Raw genomic sequence first — 24,235 nt, 5'->3', positions numbered from 1 at the left:
TTTAAACAGTCGATCTCAATACCTTTAATTCTACACAAATTCGTTATTTACATTAAGTTACAAAAATATTATAATTAATGTCTATATTATCACTTACTAGATAATTAGATTGATGGACTACTGACATATTTACCAAATATGTACATACATGCTAAATATTGGTCAAAACTCTGAGACGACATAATCAACTCTTCCTTCTTGACAACTTGTGGTGACAAGTAGGTACAATATTTTTTTTTTACATGTAACCGTTAATTAAAAAAAGTCACTAAAATCAAATAACTTATCGGAGTAACGTAAAACGTAATGCTAGTCCTCTTTACGCTTTTTACTTCTTACACCGTCTTCATTTACACGTTTTCTTTTCGAGCCGGGCTCACTGGTTCTTGTTTCTCTCCTAGCAGGCGTGTCCACTTGTGACTGCGCCTGCAAGAGAATCTGAATCTGCTGCATTGATTCTTGCTGCATTTGTCTGGCCATATTGTACACCGTGTCGTTTGTCTTGTTGTACATAATTGCGTTGTTGAACATCAGCAGAACATCTCGCTGAAACTCCTGAGTTGTACGGATTACTCCACTTTCAATATGTTTCCTGATTGTGAGCAGATCCATCGGTCTGTAGACTATACTGTGATAACCAGGAGCTTGGTCGTCTGTGATTGGCTTAGTAAAAAGCGACGCGTATTTATTTGCCGCCAACCTATTGTACACCAGCATCACAGATTTCTTCCAGATTCTGTGTTCGCGATCGTCGTCGTAGTAGTATATACTCGAAACTGGGGAGTTGGGGACTGAATCGATAGGGGTCGCTGGCGTCGACAATCGCCTCCTTGTGCGCAAGTTTGAAACGTCTTCCTCTTCGGTCCACGGACTGTTGGATCTTTCATTTTCGCTTTTGATCTTTGATTTGTTGTCCTTTCTGTCCAATTCGCTATAATCGCGATCGGAAAATGTTTCTTCTACCAATTCGTTGTCGTCCCGGTGGGATTTTTCGATTGCTAGAAGTACATCAAACTCCTTTTCGTCCTTCTTTTTTGTTCTGGAGTAGTCTCGCTTTGCTTTACCGCTCTTGTCCACTTTCACTTCCATATTTATGTCATCATAGAGTTCCTCACTGAAGTCTGTACTTGCAATTGTATTTGCTTCGGTGGAATTGGGAACGTCCAAATTTGAGTCGAATTCTTTTTTAACCGACTCTTCAGATGATTCTTCCTTTTCTTTAACGGGTGACTTTGGCGGATCTTCAAATACTTTCGATTCAGTTTCAACTTTTGGTTCAGAAACATCTACCTTCTCCCCTTCTGGTTCCTCTTTCTTCTCAACTTTGACAGAGTGGACGATATTTTCTATTTGAGACTTGTTGAGTTCTTTGTCTATGTCTTCATCTTCCATAACAACTACTTCTACAATTTCTACAGAACCTGGTACTGTATTTTTCTCTTTTTTTACAACCTCATCAACATCACCTTTTGTTTCTTCAGTTTCATTTTTTGTGGCCAATGTTATTTGCCCCAAGTCTTTATTTTCATCTGGAACAATTTCTTCAACAACTTGCTGTTGTTCATCTTCATTAAATTGCGAAACAGTTTTGCACCCATCTGAGGATTTTGTTGCCACCGGTTTTGATGGTTCAAACACTTCAGGATCTTCTTGAAACTCAAATGGATCTACTGTTGGAACTGACTTTTCAATTGGCTTGTCTGATTCCGTTTGCTCTTCTTTCACTTCAGTTTCATTCTCCTCAAAATCTTCTAGTTCTAGATTTAAATTGATATCACCATTTCCATCCAACTGTAGATGTTGTTCAGGATCAGCAACAATGTCATGTGCATTTTCAATTAAATCAGAAATAATCACGTCAACGTCATTCTTCATCTCCGGAAGAGGGCCATTCTGGATCAAAATACTATTTGCCAAATCAACAATCTTGAGGATTTGCAGATTTGCATCATCTAAAATATCATTTGATGGGACATTCTGTTGCGTTGTTTCTATTTGTGAAGCTTCTATTTCTTCCCCAGTGGGTTCTTGTCCAATTGCTGAACTGACCAATTGTTGCAATCCAGGTGAAACGGTAACTCCTGTTGAAGAATTTAATAAACTGGCGATCATGGGGCTGGTAGTTGTGGTCGTTGGACGCTGATTAGTAATAGCCGAATGTAATATAGAAGAAGTTGCAACATTTGGTACTTGAGAGGGTGACTTCAGTAAACTTGTTAGAAGTGGGGAGAGGGCAGGCTTGGGTGGTTCTTGTACATTTGTAACTTTATGTTCCTCAGTATTTTCATTTTCTACAGGTCCATCAATGGTTTCAGAATTTTTACGTTTTTGACCAGCAACAGGTGCAGGTTTAACTGGTCGCCAAGCTCTTTCGATTTCTTGTTTACGCAGTTCCCGCTCACGTAGCCACTGCTCATGTGCTGCCGCTTCTTGTTCCTTTCTTTGTTCTTCTTCATCAATTTCCTTACACCAAATGTCCAACTGCTCTTCACTTACATTACCTTATGTGAAGAAAATAAATTTACAAATAAAATTAGATAAAAAAAACATTACCTGTTTGAAGTAAAGCTTTGTCTCTTTGTAATTTTTGATACTCAGCTTTCTCGTCTGCAAGTAACTTTTTTAACTCAGCTTTTCGTTCGTTCAACAGTTTGCGTAGAATCGCTTCCGCTGGAGTTTCAATGGCGACTTCACCTCCTGGTGTCCTCTTCTTCCTTTTGGGTGTTTCAACATTGGCCAGCAACGCACCATACTGAGCAGCACAATTCTTTTGGTGGAACCAATCGGCTGGTCTGTTGGGCTCACCGAAAGGTTTCAAAGCTCGACTCACTGATGTTAAGTTTTGGTCGCTGTTTCTCGCCACTGCTAAACACAACTGTTCACGAATTGACCATTTGTCCAACGGCTCCCGTTTTATTTGCAAACGTTCTTCGATTGAAGCCATTTTTAGGTTATCTTTACAAATTTGTACACATTAATATCAACAGCGGCCACATTGTTTATCTACATAAATTTAGGATTGCGTTTCTGTTTACTGATCTTAAAAAACACTCGAAGCACAGAAGCCGGTTAATATGATTCAGAGAAATAAGATTTATGAGATTATTTGTGTACAATTTTAATGCAACTAAACACCGTACGAGATCATCAAACATGGCTAAAAACAAAAACCGATCTTTTGTGATTTTTTTAAATCTCTACAAAAAAAAAATTGAAATCATTCACACTTCATAATAGGAAATTAGAAATTACAACTACAATTTTTTGAATAATTATATATATGATTAAATTAAATAACAAATCATTCTTCCAATCTTGGTTACAAAGTTTGTAAGTAAATTTCCCCAAACTAAATTCATATTTTGTTTGACATTGAGTGTTGACGTTGACTTTTGATTTGAGGGTTAACTTTCCTGTTTAGCAACAAAAATTAGGTCAGGAGGTAGGAAGATACATTTTTTTGTTGAATATAATGTTATTTACGTTAAGGACGTATTCTACAGTTAAGACCTAGGTATGTGCAGTTGAGATATTACTCGTATATTAAAATGGTTAGAGAAGGGCGAATAAGTTACTATATAGACAAGTATGGAGTTTTTCATAAGAGCACGAAAAAGCCGGAAAACAGAAAATGTTTATCGTCATTTCCGGAAAATGCACCTGCAAAACCGTCGTCGACTTGGCTGCGTCTGATAATGATGTTTTGGAATGCAAGAGTAATGAAAGCTGCTTTTCGTTTTGGTGTTGCTGCGATTATTATGAATCAGTATGAACGATTGGGATTTGCCTTACTCCTGTTATGTTTCACAATATGACTTTGATAATGTAATTTAAAAATAAACGTGATTGTGTGTTGGAGATGTGACATGTTATTGTGGAGTGTTTTCAGCAGAAATGTAAACAAACAAACAGTTAACTGTAAAAATGCAGCTTTATTCAATTATAAACCAAATCATAACAACAGTTAAAACATTAAATAATTCAAGATTATTCTAATAGTTGACCAAGAGGGTAGCAATGCGCAATTTAAAATAGGCACTTTTCTACATTTATTTACATGATTTTGAAACAAGATCCTACTTATAAGGTGAATGAGTGTGATGAAAAAAATTGATCCAATTGTAAACTGTGAAACTGAAGGAGAATTTTAAAAAATCGCTCTCATCATCAAAAGCTTTTCCCAAAATTACATCACCTAATTTGATAACAGCATGAGCACTTTTGGTAAAAATATAACAGACTCCATTACAGAATTGCAGTTTAAATCCTAAAGTGTGTATAACTATATCTTTACAACTAAAACATTTCATATACTCTACTTGTCATTATGTAACAAAGCAATATTTATAATTTCAGTCTAGGCTAGGATTTCATCATGGCAAGAATTTGTGAAACCTATTTTAACATAAATTATATGATATAATTGATATTCATTATTCTTTTACATTCTACTTATAAATAGGTACTCTATGAATGTTGCACCATGAACAAACAGACGAAATAAAAGCATGAGAATGTACACTTTTCTATTGCTATTTAATACTATTCAGACAAGATGAGATCATCCTCCCTGCTAGTTCCATTCTTTATCACTAACTAAAACTTACTTAAATTAGAGAATAAATTAATCACGTCTAAGCTAATTAATTCACTGATGCAACACAACTAAATTAACATATATGCTTATTTGATAGTTCAGTCAACTACTTATTAAAAAATCACTGTACAATATTAAAAACAAATATGTCATTTTACAATTTACAAACAAAATATTTTCCTTGTAGCGATAAACTATAACGCGACGAATCGTTATCTATCTATAGTGGTAACAAAAACAATTTATGGATGAACTTTTTTTTGATTTGTGTTTTTACGTAAAAACTGGGATGGAAATTTAATTGAATTGTTGTACCATACATTTTTGTCGAAGTTTAACTTTTGCAAGCACACAATAGCTGATTAAGATTTACATAAAAATTAACTTTGACCCAGAAGTTTCAACGAAACGTGAGTATTTTGTTTCCACATTATAAATTACCGAATAGACCTTTTGTTAAATGATAAGACATCCATATTGTAGATCACAGCTAACAGTGTAGAGTCTCCTTCATTACATCATTTAATTATATTATACAAATTCGAATTATCCACACGAACCGTTTTTCAACACAAAAAATATAACATTTAATAGTTTCACAGAATCATGTTGTATGTTTTCTTCGAAAACAACATCACGAGAAATTGGAATTTGGACAAGGCATTTGACTTAATTTTTAGTCAATTATCGTTTCGTTTACACACATTTTTCATTGTATCAAAACAGGGCCGGCTCCAGGACTCTGGAGTTGAATCTTCACGCGCGAATTCCGAATATCAGAAAGTTTCAAGTGGCGTTTAACATCGAAACTAACGTAAGTTGCTAAAGGGTTTTGTCACTAGTTCTGTTTGCGATGGCCCCAATAAAGAGTCGTACTGAAGCACAATATGCGAGTAGGCATATTGCTGTCTGAGTTACGAAATGTGAAGAAACGTTTCAATTAGTTTCTTAATTATCACAACTAATCTGTACCGATTTCGTCGATGACACACCGGGATCTAACGCACGAGTTTCACCGTGTACGATATTTACACGTCAGTTGTAAAATTTGAAAATAATCTCTGGAATTTGACTCTCACATTTACAACATACACGCAGTGTCCAACTGTTCGTATCGTGAGAAATATTCACGAATACGATATCACTTTGCTCTCGTTCTTATTTTATACAACATGATCAGTCTTTCAAATAATAAAAATCACCAACTTGACAACAAACTAAGATGCGGACGGATCTGGAAGGAGCACACACGGCAAGTTTTATTTGTCATTAAAAAATAAATAGAGTATTTGAACACATCGTGTGCTCCTCGCAGAAACTTCCACGTAGAGTGTTAATGGACTTGGCTTTAAACAGTTAGTTACTTCGTTAAGTTCATGTGGCATATATTCAATCAGTTTTATGATATAAATGGTCCTGCAAACTCATAGATTAGTAAGAGTTTTGTCTTAGGCCTAACTTGCACTTTTTTCTATCTCGCTATGATTAACGCTAATATACTAGTCTGCAGGATACTTCATGCATTTACTTTTAGCAAACAGGTGACTTTCTGTGTGCCGAATGACCACGGTTCTTGACTCGTCGGTGAATTTCGGCAACCGCGATCGTATCAGAAACAACATTGTTGGTTCGGCGGATGGCTTCAGCAGCTGGCAAATTCGACCGGAGTGGATGCCGAGGAACGTTTTTCTCAAATTGACATGATCGCTTTGCTCCACGTCCGACTAGAAAGCGGCATAAACCAGGAAAAAGTGTCGCCCCCCTAACATGAGTTCACAATACATCTTTACAAAATAAAGTGTGGTTTCTCTAAAAAATATGATATGATAGTGGTAGTCTACGCCTGTCCTTGAAGAGTGCGGCCGAGTTGGGGCGCGTCAGGGTGTCGAGACGGCAAAATTCGCCTGCTGCCGCTGCGGTTCGGCCAAAAACCGGGCGGTGTTACTCTAGGATAATTAAATTTATTGAGCACCTAATAATTAAAGCTAACTTAATGTAGTATCTAATATTGCACAATTCTAGCGTAGTGTCCGTCGCACGTATTGCTTAATACAAGACACAGCAAAGCGGCACGCACCAGCACCCCAAGTGTAAGTCAGCAGTTCAGTGGCGATCTGTGCGAATTGCCAGTGCTGCCGTGGCGACCGCCAGCACCGGCAGTTGACACAGTTGTCCGGTTAACACCGAGCACTAGTGCGTGGAGTGGCGTCATTGAAATGCTGATTCCTTATGAAATGTGTCAGATTTGTGAAAGGAAGGTCGGCCGTTGTGCTCGCTGCCCCGCGTCAGGGGCATGTCCTGGGAGGCGAAGTTGTTCTCCGACTTGGGCCTGGGCAGTGTCAGCCTCTGCAGCGTCCTGCCCAGCTCCTGCAGGCTGCGGTCGCTGGCGTGCAGCCGCGCCATAGACTCATCTGACATATTTACATGGTCCGCTTCGGCGGCCAGAGCATTGACCACGGCGTTTATCGTCTTGCTCTCGCTACCCAAGTCTTCTTCTCTGTGCGCTAATAGATTGGGGTTCTTGCCGATCTTGTTCAACCTGGGGAACAACGACGTCAATACGGTTTCTATACCATGCACACCGTGTTCAATGCAAAATAAATTTGAAAAGCATCAAAGACCCAAAATTAAAAGTTTCACTGCAAAAATCCACAACGCATCTTCGAACTGTGTACTTGTGTGTTTTATTGAATTTTATTGACAACATCGCCGCTTCTTCGATTCGTGTCTATCTGTGAGTGTGTGTATGTGTGCGTTTGTCATACTTTAAAATATACGATTCATTTTTCACAACATTTACATTTTAATCAAACGGTGCTCTTTCCTCCCAACCAATCAAATTTTCTTATTTATCTCTCCACAAAACAAAACGAAAAAATCATAAAATTTTCGCCTGTATCCAAATAAAAGAATTCATTCACAAAATAAAACAAAACATTTATTTCAAAACAATGAGCTACAGCGTATAAAATTGGTCTCAGTTGTATCTCTCAGAAATTGGAAATTGTCCTTTTTAGGAGGCACTGTTAGTGGCGTCAACGATATTTACAAACTCCATACGCTTTTCCTGTAAAGAATTTTTAGTTCCAAATAAATAACTGCGGACAATTAACCTGAGTAAATATTTGGTGATGGTAAAATTTGGGTTTACGACAATAACTGTTATCTAAAAATTGATGCACGTTTACATTAACATTGGAAAAATTGGACTCGGTCACCAAACATTTACGTGAAATATATTTTCACGTGAAAAATACTTTAAATTGAAACATGTAGGTCGAAAGATGTGCCACCATAGTCCTCTAATGATATAAAAAAGATGAAAGAAAGATTAAGCCATTTTTTGTGGCTCTAGTGGGAATAGTCGTGAATGGGAAAATCACTTCTACAATTTACGTCTTCAATAAGTAATGTTGGTTTTAGGCGTTTGTAAGTCATTTCCTGTTTGATTTAAATTATGTTTTAGTCGGCAGATATTGTAATCGAAACGGACGTCTTAGTTTTATGTATTTTCTATTAAGAGTGCATAAAGAACGAACCATACAACTGCAAAATTCTGCAATTTTTTTGATAATAAAAATAAAGTGTAAAGTGTACCTAATTATTGGATCTGTTGAATCATACTACACATATTTAGTATATAAATGAAAAAGTCTGTTTGCGGAAGTTATTTTCTCATTGACAATCGATCGTTACAAAACAAAAGGACAAAATTAAAATAAAATGAGTTATGTGCATAGCCATTTCAATTAAATAACGGGTGTTTTTTTAAATTTGGCGTCGAAGTAGGCGTTGAACTGTCGATTGTGAACGCACTATACAGGTTATGGATCACGGATCAGCTGTTTACATCTTACGATTTACACGAGTGGTGCGATCTCAATCGACTCTCCAACGCCTACTTCGACGCCAAATTTTAAAAAACACCATCTCTTTGAGGTTAGAAAGATTTGTGTATTTACATTTGACCACACTAGAGGATTATATCAATTTGTTCTTCTTAAAACATAATTTTGACAGTAGGTAACCGCAATTAAACTTTCAGAAAAGATCTTGTTTGAGTTATTAACAACAAGAATATCAATAATCAATTTCATGAAGCGAATTTTCAAAAAGTTTAACTAATCATGTGTTTTATTTTTTTATTTTAAGGGAACTATTTTTGAATATGTAACATTGGTAATTGTTCACTTTAACTACTTCTGGAATTTTCGCGTTTTTTCTGGCTAGACAGCCTCAGAGGGTCCTCCTAGATCGTGTCCCACCATTGAAATCTTGTGCAAATGCCTTTTTTTAATCTCTTGTTGTATTTCAAGGTCGCGTCAAGGTCGCGCCAAGTCTTAGTATAACTAAAGGGTAAGGAAAATTTTTATTTGCACAAGGTTTGACTGATGGGAAACGATGTAGGAGGACGTCCTGAGGCTGTCTAGCCAGAAAAAACGCGGAAATTCCAGAAGTAGTTAAAGTGAACAATTACCGTAACATTGTACAGGGTGTCTATAAATGTTTGTCTGGGCCTGATTGCTATGAAAACTTGCCAAATTTTGAATATGCGGCTTTATATGTGGGATAAATGCGACAAATTCTGAATGTCATATTTTCAGGTTAGGTTGTTGGCTAAATCCTACCCTCACAAATTTTGTTTGGCTCTAAAACCGGATGCTCCATTTGCAATTTGTATTGAAAAATACAGATTTTTGGTGTTCATTACCTGTGATAAAACGAATATAAGGTACGAAAACTGGATTGAAAAGTGCTAATAAAAGGCCATTAATGTCAGAAGCGACAGTTAATAATAAATTAAAATTGGACATCTGTTTCAAAAAGACGGCACAATAATATATTTTTCTAAAGCTGGCTTGACCCGACAATCATTTATAGATACCTAGGTACTCTGTAGTTGCAATGGTCTATTTTTATTTTATGATCAATTATTTCACCCACTACTGCCAAAAATATTATTAAAACACTAAACGCATCCACATAATTTCAAAAATAGAAACATTTACGTAAGTCATATAATTTACTGTTCATAATATTTACATGTACAGTTGTTTCTAAAATTACCTGGTCTTAATCATGGTAGTGTGAATGAGAAATTGTGGCATGGAACAATCCTATCTTGGGAGACACTACAGCCACTTGGAAAGAGCTTCATGTTTGTCTCCAATAAAATTATTCGGGTACACTGATTGTACCAAAAATTGACAGAGATCAGGAAGTTCATGCGTCGTTTGGACATTAAATCCCATCTAAGTTGTGAAAGCCGACAGCGAAGTTGCAAAAAAACTGTGGGGCACCTGGCGCGCCCCGCAAAATTGAAGCCTTCCCCTCGGGGTGGGCGTCACCCGGGGGGTGACCCGACTTCGTCCCAAGTTCATGGGAATAATGTGATTAATAATTTAGAACTCAAAATCAAAAACCAAAGATGGTGGAGACGAACCCACAAGAAGGCGCCTTTCTGACCAAGTCGATCAGCTCGCCTTGCCACTCTGGAGCGGCAACCCCGACGAGGGAAAATATATCGATCGTGGATTTGACCTGGAATGAAGACAGGTGCAGATCCGTTAAAAGGAAGAAGGTGGAAACATGCGAATATGACCCGCTTGATGAGAAGGATCTGAGTAACCTCAACGCGAAGTGCGTCACAATTCTCAAGAAGCTGGACAAGGAATCGCGGGAGCTCCAGTCGGTCGTGAGCAGCAGCAACAACACAAAACGGGAAATAAAGGACCTGACCGGACTCCTTTTTAAAAGTAATAAACAATATACGCCCCCGAATTTCAAGGCGGGCATCATTAAAGAAGATCTGGGACAAAGGTGCTTACGCCAAACATATTGAACTTTGCTGACAGCTGATTTAAATGAAAAAATAAAGAAAAGGAAAAAATAATTGTTTCTTTTTGGTCGAACAAATTTTTCGCATGGGCAAGAAACAAAACAGTAAAGTGTACGTCCCAGTAATTTAAAAACGCTGTTAAACTTGTGGTTAGGACCGAGAAATGCCATCATTCGTATCTGTAATGGTTTCATAAAACATCAGCCGTGATGGGTAACAGAAATTCGTTTTTTTTGCCACAAAGGTGTATCCTGTATCCACACCAGCAACGAAAACTCGAATGCGTTATAAAACAACTTGATGGAATGAATCCTGTTCACAAACCAATCATTATAGGTACTGCACGCCCTATTATTAAAACATGAAATAGCTTAATGAAGAATTCGGTAATAAACAAATAGATCCTTAACGGTGGGTCTTTAGAAAAATTTTGAAAAATTTTTTTTTGTAAGTATGGCCATTCAAATATTTAAAATAAAGTTTTAGAGTAGTGTGTTTTATGGTATTTTTTATATTGAAATTAATTAAAAAATTGTTCGTGTCTTAAAAATTACAGAACAAACTTATAAAATTTAAGCATCACATAATTCACAGAAAAATGGTGTTAGTTTTTCATGGCTACACACATAAAGATGTTCTTATGTGAAGATTATTAGTCGAACATAAAAGTCCCCTTACATACCACTTCCCGGGGCGTTGTTGTATAGAGTAGTGTTATTTTAAAGTATGACAGTGTTTGTGCAAACAAAAATTCTACATTACATTTCAAGACAGGAAAATACGGATCTCTTGTGAACGTGAGAGGTTGCAGTCACCAGAATGATGTAAGGTATCCAGACGTCACAAACAGCGAAAAATGTGATTGTTGAGAAATGAAAATAGCACACGGTAAAGAAGCGATGATACAAAAATAATTCAATAAAACCTCCTCGGTTTTCTTATACCAACCAACGCACTGACCTCTCCGCGGCGACAGATTCCATTGTGCGTCGCATAAGTGGATATTGATCAAGTACTGCATTAAAATGATCAACAGACAGCGAAAATAAGTTGCAATAAGTTTCCGCCCTCACAGAGGCTACGCGTCTCGCATTCGTCAACAGGCAGATCTCGCCGAAATATGAGCCGTCGCTGAGGCTTGTCGCCACTTCTCCGTTCGCCATCACAATATCCACAATACCTTCTTGTATGAAGTACATTTTGGAACCGATCGTTCCCTCTTTTATTATAATATCACCTGCAAAAAGAGCGGTTACGATCATTCACGGGGACAGAGACGGGTTTGGGTATTTAGAGATGGCCCTTACCTGGTTGGAAGACTTCATATTTCAACTTAGTAACGACATCAGAAACGAAATTCGAATCGGCATTGGCAAAGAATGGGACCGACGCCACCAAAGATCTGCAGTTGTAGTTGATGACGTCCTCTCGCAGCTTCTCCGAAAGCTCCCCCAAAATAATCTCTTCGTCGAAGAATTTGCCTTGGTAACGATGTTCGAAATACTCTGTGATCCGCTGGCGCATCTCCCGAGGCAGTTTCCGATATGCCATGTACTCTTCCACTTGCTTCACCTGTTTGGTGCAGATACGTAATGTGCATAAAAATGTTACGGGCTCGGGCTGCAGTCCTAACACATTACTTGACACATATATTTGTACGATTACAACATTTAATGGAATTGGAATTCGAAAATTTCAAGTCTTCATTAAATAAATATTTAATTTAACACTGACGGAACGAATAAGTACACCAGTAACATAATAAGCACTTTTTAGCCAACATTCTAAGAACACGTATTATTTTGTTAGTAATTATGCAAAAATTCCCCAATAACTTTTATAGTGGTAGCTGTTTAAACAATATTTCAACATCCCATCGATGGACCACAAACATTTTGGGTATCGATATTTATTTTTACTTTTCGTACCTATCTCATAACTTTGTATACAATTATGGAAAAATGGAAAATCATTCACCGGTAATGACGTGCTTGTTATCGTTTCAAGAAATCGTTTAACTGTTTCCTAAAAATAGAAGTCTGCTATTATGTATTTTTGATTATACTTTCTTCATTAACTCGCAGAAAAGAATTTTTATGTGAAAAGATGATTTATAAACGCACGTAGGTGTTACCACAATATTACGTCACATTTAAAAATGAGCTTTATTGGGTGAAAATACATTGGAAAATTTCCATGTCTCGACAACCAAACTCAGAAGATTTTTAGATTGCTAAAGGTTATACAATATATTTTTTATCTCTCAAAATGTTAGAGCTGAGTCGAGTTTCCGATTTTGGATATTAAATGAATTTACTTTGTTTCAAGAGCTTTAGGGTATACGCTAAATGTTGAGGCAGGGGAGTTTTCTATATACAGCTGTAGAGAAAATTTATTTTCGCCAGTTTCATTACACCACTCAGTGGAATAATAACTTACTTATCCCACTCAGTGGGGTAATGAAACTCACTTATCCCACTGAGTGGAGTAATGAAATACGTCCAGTAATGAAGTTCCTTATTCCACTCAAATGAGTGGGATAAGTGTCATTTATCCCACGGGATTAGATAAAGATAATTTATTGTCGTTATTATGGAATGAATAATAACTATATAGGAATAACTGAATTTCATTCACCTCAATGTTACATTCCGGCATTGAGAAAGTGTAGACGTTTCTAAACTGTGAGTACTACTTATTTCTGTTTTCTATTCCGGCTTTTCTCAATTTAGGCACTACGTAGATAAGTATATAAAATCTTAACACTAGGTTTATTAGTTCCGAAAATACAAAATGAAATACAATTAGGTAAGTGTTCTAACAATAAGGGATTATATTTCGAATTATGATTTATGATAATTTTCATAATGATTTGTTAGAATGCAGCGAGGCAATAACAAAATTAGGCTGTTCAGGAAAAACTGACCAATTTTTTTTTCCAATCGAACTTTTATTTATCCCCGTTCATTTATCAAAGCATCTTCAATATTGATTTCACATAAGCTGTAGTAAATAATGTAAGCTGATTCAGTGAACGCTGAAAAAATGAAATTGAAGTGGGTGTATATAATTTTACGATTCATATTTTTTATGTTTTTTATACGAGATCCCGGAAATAAATAATGTCATACATGCTGAGGCAAAATTTATTTTGTAACAGACCCCCATATATCATCAAAATTTTGATGGAGACCTACGTACTCAAATTGTTATAGTTGTTACGTAATTAAATTGTTAAATTTTGTTCCATGTACTAAAACGTTGAATAAGTAGGTAGTTTACGTAAAACTCCGGAAAAAGCGTCTTTACAGAACGCCTAGCTGCTCGTTCTGGAAGGCACCCGTGTTTCTTTACCACATTTTTGGTGAATTAATTCGGGATTCCGAGGTTTTGCTTTGACAAGTGGTGTTTGTTTGCGCTATCTGCTGGTGTTATACTTTATTTGAGGATTTCTCGAATTGATTTATATTTTGGGATCGCAATAACATGTTGGTTAAATAAAATATTAAAGCAAAATTGGATAGTGGAATTGAGGTTAGGTCGCCGTAATTGTTCCGTATTATCGTTGTAACGAACAAAAAGCGACGCTGTCCTTGCAATCGCTAGGATTGAAGCTTCCATATGAACCAAGTGTGGAGGCGGCCCAGGAAGAAAAGAAAAAAAGAAAAAGAATAGGGAAAGGCAGAACAGGAAGACAAGTAAGGGAGGAAGAGGAGGTATTTGGGAGTTGGGACAAGCAAGAAAACAGCAAGATCACCTGCCAAGCAGGCAGGGAAATAGAAAAGATACTAGAAAAGCTCGAGGAAATGAAAGATGAATTAAGAGCTTCACCACTCGCCGAGAACAGTTTCTGAGTTATTCCAGTCTATGTATTTTATGTAAAGCATTTTTTGCCTCAAAATCAAAACCCAACGAATGCTATAAACCAATTTGTAGGAACAAATTTTCTAGGGAAAATACACGTTGATTGTTAGTTTTTAATTATTTATCAATTAAAATTTAGGTTTATGTCCAAAACTTTTAAATAACCTACTTAATAGGTAGGTACCTACCTAGGTACTAACAATATATCTTTACTTATAGCTGGGCATTTTTTGTAAGGATAATGTCCTGCAATTGTAACCTGTTGCTATCTGCTGGAATTGAGTGAATGAAAGAGTCATGTTTCAACAAGAAAATGGCAAACCACATACTGTTAGTGTAATGGCCTGCAAAGCAACGATTTAGAGACCGTTAACTGCCTTATATTACCTAATTCTTCATTTATTCATATTGGAAAAATATGAGTTATTATTACTCAAATTTTGCAAACATCATCCCAATGATGCACTCGGGTTTGCAGGGGGCGAAAAATTAGTAAATTGAAATATATTGCGGTGGAAGTAAAGTTGTTCTATCAGAATAAAATTCTAGTGCACAAGAGCTGCTTTTTCATGTCTTCAATTCATTTCTATTCAAGGGATAATAAATCACTTGTATACGGTTATATTGAGTAGCTTTTTAAGCCTACATTTTAGTTTTTTTGTTTGTGATTTCCTATGTTCCCGATTCGGTTCTCGAGGACAGACGTAAAAGAAAACATTAGATGAAAACATCAACCTTTCTTTCAATGTCAGTAAAACAAAATTGTTTAAAAATTCTCTTGCTTTAATAATTTCTTATGGTGTTAGATAACTTTATTTTTTACTAGTGCTGTAAACCGAACTATGGAAAATGTATTGAACGTTTATATGGCGCGCGATGTACGAAACATTAAAAAATATTTAACATTTTTTTAAACGAATTAAAAAAGATTTAAGCACGATGAAAATATTTGGAAATTAATTCAGAAATAGACTTAAAGTAATAATCTTTGTCACTAGTGTAAAATATTTCATTCCGCAGCACAGACCATAGGTACTGCCCTTTAATAAGCATGTAATGTTTTCTATAAAATTGTAAAAACTAAATAGTACAAGGTCTTTAACCAAAGTTAACTCAGTACACCAAACTCGTGAAGAATTCTAAAAACAATTATAGGTATCTTGTAAAGGTGTTGGATTCTCTCATGGGCTGTGACCTTGGAAATAACTGCGGGAAGGCGGAGCGATAAACCAGTGAAAAATCTGTAAATGAATGACAATGTTTTCCGGTCGGTTTGTAGCGCCTACTTGAGACCGATATTCGTCGTTTACGCAGATATGACTGATAGTCCATGAGAAAATCCAACACTACTTTTTGTTATGCTTATTTCTGATGTTTTTTTTTTATATCTAACTAATTACATTACCTTACTTAACTAGTCATGCAAATATAATGCAAAATACCTATACGTTGTACAAGAAGTTAATAACTGATAAATAATATCACAATACATAATATATTCATATACAATTCATGCCCATATAAATGCATTCCTTTAAAATGTCATTAGAAATACCTTAACCGATCGAATTAGCAATGCTACAATTAACCTAAGTAAATAAAGGCAGCTTTTAACTTGTAAAAAATAAAAAAATAAAAATACCACATTCAAGAGACCATTCATTAGACAATAAAAATAAATATTACTTTAAAATACATTAGCGGTAATTACTTGTTTAAAATAATTTTGTTAAGCGTATTTTAGTGCAATTGAACGGCCAAACAAAACATTAATTCCCATTCCATCAAAAATATACACAGATATTACACAAAAAAGCCGGTTAACTATTATTATTGCATGCCGCTTAAAAACAACATCCACAACAACAACATTTATGACAAGCACAGCAAAACCGCAGCCAACAGGAGCCATATTTACCTTTTCACGATATTGTCTTCGCGATGAATCCAAGCTCTGGATGAGGTTAGTGGCGTGACCAAGGAACAACGCGTAACATGTAGCCCCAGATATCATGGATAACATTGTTAACCACATATCTGTCAAGGACTGGGGTGGAAACCGGCCGTAACCAATACAAAGCATGTGCGACATGGCTTTGAATAAGGCCCACGAGTACTGCTCAAGCCAAAATGCCTCCTGTAAAAATTGTTAATTAAATTGAAAAGCGAGCAGGGTTGAACGTGGACGAACCTGTAATTCGTTGATTGCAACCCAAGAGTTTGCAGGAAATCCTTGGAGCATGGGTACGAGGAATTGGAGGCAACCGGACCAGTGACCGATCAGTAGCATCATGCATATTAGATTGAATATCCTCATGAAAACACTGGCCATATTTAAAAACTGTAACATTATCAGTTAAGTGATTTAATAATTAATTGTGAAAATCTGTTTGCGAATTGTCTAAAACAAGATCAACAAACGGTGCTTGTTTTAAACGTTACAACTACGATATAATATAATTTATCAAAACTGCATACGCTGTAACATAAATAAGAACGAAAAAGAAAACACAACAAAATCGTGTAAAAAAAATGTCAAAGAAGCATCGTCTCCTTTGTCAGTCTAGGGAGCTGATTAACCGAAAATAATAGCCTCAAGCCATTTCAAAGCAGTGCCTTAAGTAAAAACGCACAAGCAACTTTTATGGTAAGCAAGTGTTGTCAATTTGAAGTAACGTGAGCTAAAATTCTATGTACCCAGCACCTCAAACCAAACAAATAATATTATTCCATAAACAACGCTATATAATTGACTTGATTACTGTATATACATTGAAACAGTACTTGATGTTAATGGGACAAAAACGTAAAAAAAGATGTACTGAAGCGACCCTACGACACTACAGGCACCTCTGAACTTACCTTCACATAAAATAATACGGCATGCACCTCAACTGTGCTAATACTTTCAGCGTTAGACTGCCAGGTTGTGGTCAAAAAAACGTGACAACTAAGCGCAACCTGGCCGCTCCTAGGCTGAAAATGTGTGCAAGTGTGTCGTGCAAAGCAACTAGTGGAAACTAAAGGTAGGAATCTGGATCGAAGCGGGTCAACATAAGGCATCAATGTTTTGTAAATGGTATTCCATGGGGCTGGTGGACCTAGGCGGAAGCAGAGGCGCCGCGGGTCGGTCATGCGCATTGCCAAGCAAGCCCGAAGCGGGTTACCTTAAAGATGAGATTGCTTTTGGTGTAATTAGACTTGTTGACGTCCGAACTGAGGCGCCCCCTTCGTTCCGTTCGCTTTTTTTGGAGATTCTGCAAGATCTAGAAAAAGCGAAGAACACAAGGTAGTAGAGAAAAGCGTGGCACACTAGTCTCCAGAAGAACGACTTAAATAGAGAGAGCAATGAAAGTTAGTAGATTACAGTCGGTGAATAGAACAGAGTGCAGTGCGAAGCTAACACGGACAGAGCTACATGCCACCACGACGACAATGATGAGACATTTATAAGCTTGGACGAGAACCAAATGACTACTATGAAAGTGATTTCTATACACCACTACCAGTTGTTGTATAGACACATAATATAAAACGTACAGGGAATTCTGCCAACAACGGAACATATCGTTGTCTCTTAAACCAGTGAGAAGTTCATTTCTTAGAACTAACACCAGAAATCAACAGATATGGAAGATGTTAACTTTACCCAATACACAGAAGTGGGACTATCTATTTCATGGAAATTCTCCTTTGGGTGTTGCATGGGTCTGGTTTACGATGAGATACTCTTTTGATATTTCAACTGACGATTAACAACGCACACATTTCTCCGACTGTATTCACAATTCAACTACAATTCCCTGTACAGCTAAATGTTGAAATACACATACAAAATAAGTCTGGACAAAAATAAGAACGATCTTTGGAGATAAAACCGATTTTATGAAATTTCACTTTGTACGTGTATTTCAAAATTATTTCATATCAGTAAGAATAACATAGGTATACTAAATTTATTAAATGGGCTTATTTAGTTTTATTGATAAGGTGGTCAAATTATACGTCTAAATTTAATTTAAGTATCTAAACATAACACCGGATAATTGCGATAATAATTTAGTAGGTAATTCTAACAGATCTGATAGAATCTAACATGCAGAATCTACATGATTCAAATTTCATGCTAAATATTTAAATAATGGTTTTAATTTTTCTCGGTCTTAAGTATACTTTTCAGCTGCATATTTTTAACAGTTCCTCTTTATATCAACCATTTCACGTAATTTTTATGTGAACTTTTATCCAATTTGCTTAATAAACAGTTTTAGTTGTTGGTGAAAAAGGTTCTCTAAAGCACGGTAGCTATGGATAGTATTGGGTGCGTTCAGCGTGCAAAAGAGGGAACAGTGAGAAAATCACGTGAAACTTACAAACTGTCAAGGAACTGCAGAAAAAAAAAGAATAAAAAGGAATAGTAAAATGGACTTAGTAGAATATATACATTGTATAGTGGTTTTTGGAAAGTGACGTGTGAAAGTATACCTACCAAATGATTTAAAACTGAATCTGAAATTTGTGTTTAAACGGTGGCTAGCAATTGATCAGATATAGCTATAAAATCTAACATAGAACACCAAATAACTTACTTAAGCGCAGATGTGTCTCAATGATAATTTATCGATATGGCTACCAACTTATGACCCTACGCTAGAGAACGTGCTTGCAAATACCGAGCAAAGAACCAAGTCATAGGATGTTGTGCATTTGACATGTAAGGTTGAGGGATGGAGTCCTATAAAAGCGTTCGAGATGGGGAGATTTGCAGAGAGGGCTGGCTAGATCGGATAATGATGAAACCTGTTGAATAACCGAAGAATCGGGGATGGTATTCAAATGCACAACAGACGATGTGTTCAACAACTAACGTCAACGACAACGCCGCTAACATTGACATTCCCACCTCCGAGCTACCGTCACAGCGTGGCGTGTCGACGGCTCGGAGCCAAAATAAAAAACGGACAGACAGGCAGACAGACAGACAGAAAGAGTATTGAAGCACCTCGGTAGTCCTGTCTCTAGGTGGAGGGATTGGGGTACCGTCGGGAGCGTACTCTGCCTGTCGTCCAGGCGGGTGCTGGTACATAGGTATCTGCGCAGCCCAAACACTTCTATTTGTATATTTGGAAAAGGCAGCCAATAAGCAGAGAATCGCCCTTGCCACACAACACTCCGATCTACCTTCTAATAAAACACATGCAGCAATTTACAGCACCGATCTTCTTCCTTAGTGCTTACAGATTGCAACAAGGCCGCCGAAAGGAAATTTTGCTGCGTGTACCTTATTAAAAGGAAATTCGAATTTGCCGAAGTTACAACAGATCGATGTGTCCATTGTGTTTCTCTGCATGTGTAGACACAGTGTCCAAAAAATATTTAATGTCCAGTTGTGTGGCAATGTAAATTTAGACTATAAAAATAAGTATGTAGGTACTTCACTTAAAAACAAAAGTACTATCGAATGTAGATGTTCGGTAGATGTCTTTGCTTCAGTGTAAGTATTTGTTTTGTTTTGGGTGTAACAAGTAAAATAGTAGCGGAAAGGAAATGAAATCATTTTAGAAAATCTAATCAAACTATGTGTGTCTATAAAAGGCAACAGTTGATTTAGATAATTTAGAAGAAAATTCATCTAACTGGAAAAATACTTTCACTACGAAAGGAGAGATTACGGCTTCCAAAACGAGAAGATACTATTGGAGCTTGTCTAGATCGATGTGGCCGTACAAAAATAATACTTCGGGAGAAGTTTTGTCGTTTCCTGAAACCCGTTCTATTTGTTTAAACGCAATCTATCCTTTCGCAATAAAACATTTTGATAAATTTGTTATTCCTTTTAGTACGAAACTTGAGGATTTTGTTTTTAAGAACAGTGATAAATTTCGAGGCAATATTGTAAGCTGAAAAGTGCAAACTGTAACAATGATAAGGTGCTGTAAAATAGCAAACTTAGCCTCATTCCAAGCACGCCTGAGCTTATTGCGGAAGCCCAAAGCTCACAATATAATTCCTGCCTTCGCCTTCCCTAATCTCCCACTTCTATTTTTTATTCGAATCTAAAAACACCTTTCAATTTGTTCGCTCGAGACGAGTCCAATTTAAAATTGAAAGGTACATTTAGACAACTCTCTTATATTTAAGTTGGTTTATTTTAATAAACAAAATAAAACAAGAACTTACTAATTAATACTTAAATTAAATTTCTATAAGGAGATTTCGTGGATTGGACGGATCATCCTCGCAGTATCACTAGAAGATCTCCACGAAATCTCATTATCGAATCTAAGGCAATGAAATGGACTGTTCACAATGCGTGAAAGCATGTGCGCTTCAGTGGCTACCACGAAAGCAGTTCTACTTACATAAACTTCTTCCCACTGGCTGACGTATCTTACAAGACGGGATAATCGCAGCAATCGCACTAAAGATAACAACTTCGCGAGCCGCAAGATTCGTAAAGCGCGGCCCGCGTGAAGAATCTGGAAACTGTCGCCGTAATCCTGGAACAGAGGGTTTGAAAGTTTTGGTAATTCGCCAAAGTACTATAACATCCAACAGATCTATACAAAAAACATGTAACACCACAATCATCTGCTAGCGGCAGTCCTGGTTCTAATCGGTCAATAACCAATAATCATGCCCACTAATTACCTGGCCGATAATCCCATTTCCATAATTATGATATTCTATAATTCCCCACAAAAAGAGCCATCTGATATTTCTAATCTGTTTAGCCGATATAATCTTCCAATAACAAGTTATTAAACCAATTATTTGTTTTCGTTAATTCTGATCCATTGTTTACCGCCACCGCGGCACAATTACAATTATGTTTTTGTTGCGTAAATCAACTGGGAACGTTTGTATAGTGGAGATGTAAATTCATTTTTGCAATATGAACAATTATAAAATTAAACGATTTGTGTAGACTATCATTTAGATCTAATGAATCTTGGCTCTGGCTAACAGCAAAACATGCTAATTCAAATGCTCACGACAATGCAACAGTTAATGTAAATATAAGACACAAGTTATGAGTTTTTTTAATTGTTAATGTGAGTTACAGTTATCATAACAGGCCGTAAAAAGTTGGTTTAATATTACAGGAACAAATTTTATTAGTGAGAAAATCGATTTCAAGTTTTCTTACAATTTTCATCACATTTTACAATACACATTTTGTTCAAATATTCAGGGGATGGATTTTTTTTTTGCTACCGATCTACTTTCACTGGTTCCCGCTTTGTTATTAACAAGCATAGTAAAATTAACTTCAGGAATCCATGTCGGTTATTAAGGAAACAATAAAATAACAGAGCTATTATGGATGGCAGCAGACCTGTTGTGGATTAGAACTGGGTAAGGTGCTGTTATGAACGGGAAATAAGTTTAAAAAGCAAGAAACACTATTTTTTTATTTTTAAGAAGGATGGGTGGCCCAAAAAATAAACTAGGCAAAAATGAATAGGGAATATTTCCTTTCCTAAATTTTTTATAAATACCGTTTAAAATTTGTAATGAAATGTGTTACAAATATATTAATATACACATTAAATGTAATGTTTTAAGTACTTGTAACATTTTAAATTTATCTTGTGTTTAAGAATACGTGGGAGGATTGGGGCAATTATTTTGCTTTCCAAGAAAAATTGTGGAATTCCCTATTCATTTTTGCCTAGTTTATTTATACGATACTCGCTTATAACGGATTTAAAAATTGGAAAAACACTTCGGGTCTTCTTTCTCTTTTCTCTCGATCTATTACTTAGTGATTTTGTAGCGTAATACGAGTAGGTATGTATATGTACTTAGTACATTGGTTCTTGTAATCCGACGATAAATAAAGTTTATGTGCCTTTGTATTTTTTTTAAATGGTTGCAAATTAAATTGTTAATTATCACTTTGGTTAATTTATCTGGACTTGATATTTCTAGTTGACGTTTTATGAAAAAATACACCAGAGAAGGTCATGCGTAGTTATTATAGTGTTATAATACCGTGTGAACAACAATTACTGATTGAGTTGGCAATAAATTCTGGTGACTTTTGGTGACTTATGTCATGTTCCAACGAGAAAACCATTTTATTAATAAAAGAATACAAAAACCAAGACGTTTAAATATGAAATGTATACCAGCTGTCAATAGTGTCAATAAAACAAACCGAAATAGGTACAATTTACAGTCTTGAAAATTTCATGTAAAATTTTTTATTGCCAACTGAAACAGTTATTGTTGCTCACCCTGTAGTAACTTCATGCCGAAATAACTGAAAGAGTGCTACGAGATATTTCACCGATTTCATGAATGGAGAAAACATCAACGTCTAAATACTTCCATAATTTTAGTATTTTCTTCAATATGGACGAAATAGGCCATATAAATGCCGTTCACGATTGTTTTAAACACGCAGGAGGCCATGATATTTTTTTGTTAGATTGGCGTCAGGTCCTGTCATATGACGTTTCGTTATTAAATATTCGTCTTGTTGTCAATTCCCTAATTGATTCAGTGTAATTCAATTATAACCTAAAATAGATTTATTATGCCAAATCAAAATATTGCCAACTAAAATGTCAGATTTTCATAGACAGTCCGAATTTGAAACAATCGTGAACGGATAATACTGAGAACTATCGTAAAAGTATACAGGATTTCCCAAAAATGCCGCACTAACTGTAGACTACGCTGTAGAAGAGATTACCATAAAAGTGAGAAAAATGTTAAAACAATACTATTGCGGTTTACAATCGATCATTGATAAATGTAGGATTTGCGGAACTGAAGGGGAAACCATTGAACATATCATTTCTTCTTGCACCGTTTTGGCTCAAAGCGAATATAAAAAACGTCATGATATATTCGCAAAAATTATACACATGAATTTAGCAGTTAAATTCAATTTATTAAAGGATACACAACCACATTACATTTATAAACCAGAAAGTTGTTTAGAAAATGACAATTACAAATTATATTTTGATCGGACAGTTTTAACTGACATTCACATTCAGCATAACAGACCAGACATTATTATTTTAAATAAACAACAAAAGCAAGCATATCTTTTAGATATAGCTGTTCCAAATTCACACAATATAACACAGACATATAATACAAAAATTAATAAATATTTAGAACTCTCCGTTGCTATGAGAAATCTTTGGTGTTTAGAAAAAATTTCGATTTTACCATTTATAATTTCAGCAACAGGAATAGTACCCCAATCTCTTTTTAAAAATTTAAAAATTTTGGACTTAGAGAACACATTGGTGGTTGAAATTCAAAAAGGTATATTATTATACTCATGTCACATCGTGAGGAAATTCCTTAACATTGACACAGAACATAAAACACAAAAAAGTCAAAATGCGGAGGCGAGACGCCGGTAATTATGTTGATAAGCACTGCACTATTACTTGATAGTATTATCCGTAATAGTGTATGTACTCCGGCAAAATTGCCGTGCCGCCGGGTGGAGGTGGGTTAGAGTTGGACTTATTTGCTGATTTGGGGGTCTTTGAAAGTGGCACTTAACAGGTCAATTTCGGAATATATGTATTAAATTGTCATGAAAACGACCTCGAATCATACATATTATCACAAAGTACAAGATTTAGAAATTTTTAAAATTATCTTAAATCTACTACGAAATTTTCTCTTCTACACCGTAGTGCACTGTTAGTGCGGCATTTTTGGGACACTCTGTATAAAATTGTTGACATCAAAATACGGGAAATTGATTTCATATTTGAAAATTGAATCAAGAACTTATAAGTCTAAAAACGAGAAAACTTTGGAAAGGGAACACATTGAGAAGTTTCTGATTGACGCACCTGACTGTCAATATTTGATGAAGGTTTCATTAATTGGAGTATCTAGTATTTGTCGTCGTAGCGAAATAAGCAAGTTACCTAACAGTTGGCGATGTAGAA

At 35.9% G+C, this 24,235-nt stretch overlaps 2 protein-coding genes and 1 long non-coding RNA gene across 16 annotated transcripts in view; 1 reads left to right on the top strand and 2 right to left on the bottom strand.

Annotated features, from left to right (window-relative positions):
* Positions 1-3,116, bottom strand: Brd8 (Bromodomain containing 8). Its single transcript, XM_069039985.1, has 2 exons — positions 2,554-3,116; positions 1-2,501 (listed from the first exon to the last, which is right to left on the bottom strand). The coding sequence occupies exons 1-2, from the start codon at positions 2,942-2,944 to the stop codon at positions 310-312; spliced, it is 2,583 nt and encodes an 860-aa protein (XP_068896086.1). The 5' UTR covers positions 2,945-3,116; the 3' UTR covers positions 1-309.
* Positions 3,117-3,235: 119 nt separating this feature from the next.
* LOC138124824 (uncharacterized) lies at positions 3,236-3,858 on the top strand. Its single transcript, XR_011157283.1, has 2 exons — positions 3,236-3,442; positions 3,504-3,858. It is a non-coding gene; the product is annotated as an uncharacterized lncRNA (long non-coding RNA).
* A 54-nt stretch (positions 3,859-3,912) lies between these two features.
* The window catches only part of Ih (hyperpolarization activated cyclic nucleotide gated potassium channel Ih), a 191,621-nt gene continuing 171,298 nt past the window's right edge, over positions 3,913-24,235 (bottom strand). For 4 of the 14 annotated variants that reach the window (XM_069039986.1, XM_069039989.1, XM_069039999.1 and 1 more), the window contains 8 exons: positions 20,663-20,806; positions 19,303-19,392; positions 17,468-17,566; positions 16,492-16,641; positions 16,219-16,437; positions 11,744-12,008; positions 11,385-11,673; positions 3,913-7,136 (listed from right to left, as the gene is read on the bottom strand). In XM_069039986.1, coding sequence (XP_068896087.1) covers positions 6,806-7,136; positions 11,385-11,673; positions 11,744-12,008; positions 16,219-16,437; positions 16,492-16,641; positions 17,468-17,566; positions 19,303-19,392; positions 20,663-20,806 — 1,587 coding nt within the window. In that variant the 3' untranslated portion in view covers positions 3,913-6,805. Of the gene's footprint in view, positions 7,137-7,513; positions 7,665-11,384; positions 11,674-11,743; positions 12,009-16,218; positions 16,438-16,491; positions 16,642-17,467; positions 17,567-19,302; positions 19,393-20,662; positions 20,807-24,235 lie in introns of those variants that run through there. The other 10 variants (XM_069039987.1, XM_069039988.1, XM_069039996.1 and 7 more) reach the window with 10 other exon arrangements.

Source organism: Tenebrio molitor, chromosome 2, assembly GCF_963966145.1.
Source record: "Tenebrio molitor chromosome 2, icTenMoli1.1, whole genome shotgun sequence".
Lineage (NCBI taxonomy): Eukaryota > Metazoa > Arthropoda > Insecta > Coleoptera > Tenebrionidae > Tenebrio > Tenebrio molitor.
The sequence above is the reverse complement of the archived record's forward strand: the minus strand, read 5'-3'. Positions and strand labels throughout refer to the sequence as shown.